This window comes from Polypterus senegalus, chromosome 3, assembly GCF_016835505.1.
Source record: "Polypterus senegalus isolate Bchr_013 chromosome 3, ASM1683550v1, whole genome shotgun sequence".
In the NCBI taxonomy this organism is placed as follows: domain Eukaryota; kingdom Metazoa; phylum Chordata; class Cladistia; order Polypteriformes; family Polypteridae; genus Polypterus; species Polypterus senegalus.
This window is the reverse complement of record NC_053156.1, coordinates 256259211-256263360: the sequence shown is the minus strand read 5'-3', so window position 1 is coordinate 256263360 and position 4150 is coordinate 256259211. Positions and strand designations below refer to the sequence as shown.

The 4150-nt window shown below is 38.2% G+C and overlaps 1 protein-coding gene across 1 annotated transcript; it reads left to right on the top strand.

Moving 5' to 3' along the window:
* Window positions 1-1083: 1083 nt before the first annotated feature.
* On the top strand, window positions 1084-3823 carry LOC120526891. Its single transcript, XM_039749999.1, has 2 exons — window positions 1084-1873; window positions 3461-3823. The coding sequence occupies exons 1-2, from the start codon at window positions 1274-1276 to the stop codon at window positions 3797-3799; spliced, it is 939 nt and encodes a 312-aa protein (XP_039605933.1). The 5' UTR covers window positions 1084-1273; the 3' UTR covers window positions 3800-3823.
* The last annotated feature ends 327 nt before the right edge of the window (window positions 3824-4150 follow it).

Sequence of the window (4150 nt, the reverse complement as noted above, 5' to 3'; positions counted from 1 at the left end):
CAGCAGAAGTGTGTTTAGAAACGTTACTGGGGCTCCTTTATACCAACAGCAGTCTGTCTGCATACTGCCTCACTGTGACAGCCAAGTCAGAACTTTTCTTTCTTTTGAGTTTTCTTGCTTTATAGTCATTCCAGTGTGTTCAGACCAAAGTGTCTGTGTGTTTATTCATGTATTTACTTACTTACTTTACCTATGTATGTATTTATTTATTTAAAGAGCTTCTGTAAAAAGCCAAACTCCCCCTGTGGATAATTCTATCTGCTTATGTACATGCAAACATTGTGTGTTTTCCTAAGTTTCTGCTCATTGTAATTTATTAATCAAGTGAATTAGAAAGAATCTTAAAATCTGGATCAGAATCTGGCTATCACTTTAGTTTATGTGCTGCAAAAATGCATCTGTTACTCATTTGCTCTTATGTAACAAGACCTTAGCAAAGGCGTCTTTGGCTCTTCAGAACACTTAGAAAGCATCAGTAAAGTGTTTTTCATCTCTGCAATGTGACCTACTAACACAACTTCAACTTGGAATGTTCCGAGGTGGCTCAACTGGGCCGAGTTTCTCTTGATATTACATATTTAGTATAAGGCCTGAGAATCCTTCATACTGACAAGTCATTTTACCATTATGTCAGGATGTCACACGGCATATTGATGAACAGCCTATTAACTAATGTTTTATAAGTGCTGTAAAGACTCAAAGAAGCCTTTGTTAAAGTCTTGTTACATAAGAGGAAATGAGTAATTGATGCATTTTTGCAGTTACTCTAATCTGAAAGTCTCCCACTATGAACTGCACGCCTGGCACCAAACTTATTATTTAATAATACAAAAGAGCAGCTCTGGCACATCTTGAGAAATGATTCTATATATTATTGAAAATTAGTGCAAACCTACGGAAGCCGAGAGAGGACGTGGTATAGCGTTATTTTTTTAAACTGTTTTCTCAAGATAACGGAATAATTTTATCGAGATCTCGAGAAAACGAACTTTATTTTCTCGAGATAATGGAATAATGGCAGAAATGGTTTGAAATGGCAGAAGAGCAGAACTGTATTGATCATCGCGTCACATTTTTGTTTAATCAAGGACTGACGCAGGCTGAAATATCTTTATGTCTTAGTTTAGAAAATAACAACGTTAGTGTGCGTCATTTAAGAAGACGGTTAGCAAGGCTTCAGTTGTATAGGCGTCGCAATCTAAGCCAGCCTGATGCCATTGTGCACCACATCGCAGAGCAGTTAACGGGCCCTGGGCAACTCCACGGATACCGTATGATGACAGAGAGATGTCGATTAGCTGGATTAAGAGTCACTAGAGATCTTGTATATGAAATACAATCAACTTTGGACCCAGAAGGCATTCAGCTAAGGAGACGCAGGAGACTGCGAAGAAGGCATTACCGTGTCCCGGGACCAAATTACCTTTGGCACATGGACAGCTATGATAAACTCACACCTTTTGGTATCGCAGTAAACGGATGCATCGATGGCTTCTCACGCCATATCATCTGGATGCAAGCGAACGTCACTAACAGTAAACCTGAAGTGGTTGCAGGTTACTTTATTAGTGCTGTCATTGAGTTGGGGGGCTGCCCAAAAATAATCAGATCCGATCTCGGTACTGAAAATGTGCACGTTAACAGACTACAGCGTTTTCTACGTGAGGATGAAAACGGTACACTTTCTGAACCTGCTATTCTTCAAGGAAGAAGTACTGCAAATCAGAGGATTGAATGGTGGTGGGGATTCTATCGGAGGCAAAATGTGGACTACTGGAGAGATTTGTTTCTAGAGTTTCAGTCTGTGGGAGACTTCAATGGTGACGTGGTTGACAAAGGTCTCATTCAGTTCTGCTTTCTTGACGTCATTCAGGTAGGAAGAACTCGTTCACACAAACACGCACACACGCACACACACACACACCATAGTAACTTTTTGGCTAAGTATACATATGAATTCTATACTATTACAAGTAGCCTTTACGCTTTAACCATGAGCCCATCTATGTGCCGATTAGGCTTAAATATATATGCTTGGCGGCCTTCCTTTTTTGGGTAAATATATATGTTTGCTGAGCCATACCTATTGATGTGAAAGGTGGTGATGATTGTAAGGGTTCACAGCTGGATGGGGACCCACGAACATTTCAGTGAATAAAATTACACGCGTGGAATTGCGAGTTAGCTATTCATCACATTATCTGGTAAGCGATCTCAACGTCTTTGTAAAATTATTGTTAAGTAATTGTGCCTAATTTGTTATGTAGGGACTTAGTTTTTTTTTTTTACACTTTACGTTTTGTTAAGTTCTCATGCATGCATCATGCAGCTACTGAATTGCGCAATTTGATCTGCTGTTTAGTGCACCTGTTTCAAGTGCGGCAGGAAAGTCTAAGACTTGTGGTGCGCGTATTGCTGTATGTTTAAACTGCGTTTTAGAAGACACTTGACTGATCTTTATTTACTTAAACGCGAAGAACGTCTGAAGTACATTCTTACAGTAAAATCATACATTTTAGGAAATTAACTTGGATTATTTGGTGAGTCCTTAATCAGCTTCGCTCCTTTTTATATGGTGAACTGACCGCAGTGACACAATGATGAACAGTACTCAAAGATTACGTTGAAAAAAGCGTCTGTTAAATATGCCCCTGTTTAAGGTTGCCATCAAACTCTGGAAAGAAAGACATTTCAGCTTATAAATGAAGACTTTGTAGAACGCATTACCCTATGATAGCACAATTCAACTTTATATTATTTTATGGTCTTTTAGAAGTGACTTTTGGTTTTGGCAAAAGTTCATGGCAATTTCAAAGTAAATGTGTACACTGGCCGACTTATAGTCCTAGTCATTCTCAGGTTACTCTAGTTCAGAGGAGCGGAGAGCAAGAGCCTATAATGTTAGAACTGGGCTCAAGACAGGGCCTGGACAGGGTACTGGTACATCACAACACATGGGTTCAAGAATGTGGAAGGAAAAATGGAGTACCCAGAAAAAAAGCACAGAGACATAGGGAGAACATATACTGTACACTCCACACAGACAATCAGGTGCTGGATTTGAAACAAGCATGCTGAATCTGTGGCAGTGCAAATCAATGTGTGCCATGGTACCTCCCAAGCTAAGGGTATATTAGCATTTCTTTTTTACTAGTGAAATTTTCTAAAATTAACAGCATTCACATTTACAGCCTTATGTTGACTGCTAAACTGTCTAAGACCTATGGAAAATAATATTATGATAAAAAAAACAATATAGAATAGATAAAAAATTAAAAAATACTTGTTTCCTTTTGTAATTTATTTTACATTCTCTATAGATTTTTAACATTATATGGCAGCCCAGAGCAATATTCTTTCGGGGGACAATAATTTCTACCTCTGTCTATGTGTGCCTGTGTATTGGGGTTGTGCTGAGAAGATTAGTAACACATTTGACTAATTTGAATATTTTTTGCAGAGGGAGTTAGATACTGTGGTCAGAATGTGGAACAACCATCGGATCAGGCCAGGTGGGAGTGGTCGTGATTTATTTCACGGCAGACCTTTTCTCATGTACCAAGCACCAGAACTTTACCAAGCACAGGACTACCTCCATCCAGTTGACTATGACAAACTGGATATAATTGTAGAAGAGGGTGTTTGTATTTGGAAAACTGGTATTCCCTGTGATCCAGATCTTCATGAACTCTGTGTTTTGCTAATGGAGGAACACCATCTTGAATCTAGTTATACTGCTCTTGAGGCTGCTAGGCTATACAGAGAACTTAGGCCTTTGGTAAGAGAAATATTGTCATAACCAGAATAGTCAGAACTCCCTGATGTACTCACACCAATATACGTAATAATATGTCCATAAAGGATCTTATACTCACTGTTTTATTTATGTGTGTTTCTTTTGAGTGTGTATGTTTCCTTTAGATTTTTTTTTCTTGTTTGTTTTGCTACTATGGTTTAACCTTTTGCTATTGATAGATTTCAGGTAAATGACTTAACCTTGAAAATTTAGTTGTGCTGAACTTAAGTGTAGTGTATTTTGGGAAAGTTGAAAAATGAATGAATTATAACTGAATGAATTATGACTGTTTTCAGAAAGAGTTCTGAAATCAGCTTTAGTTCAATTGTTCAGTTTGTGGCAAAAATTGAACAT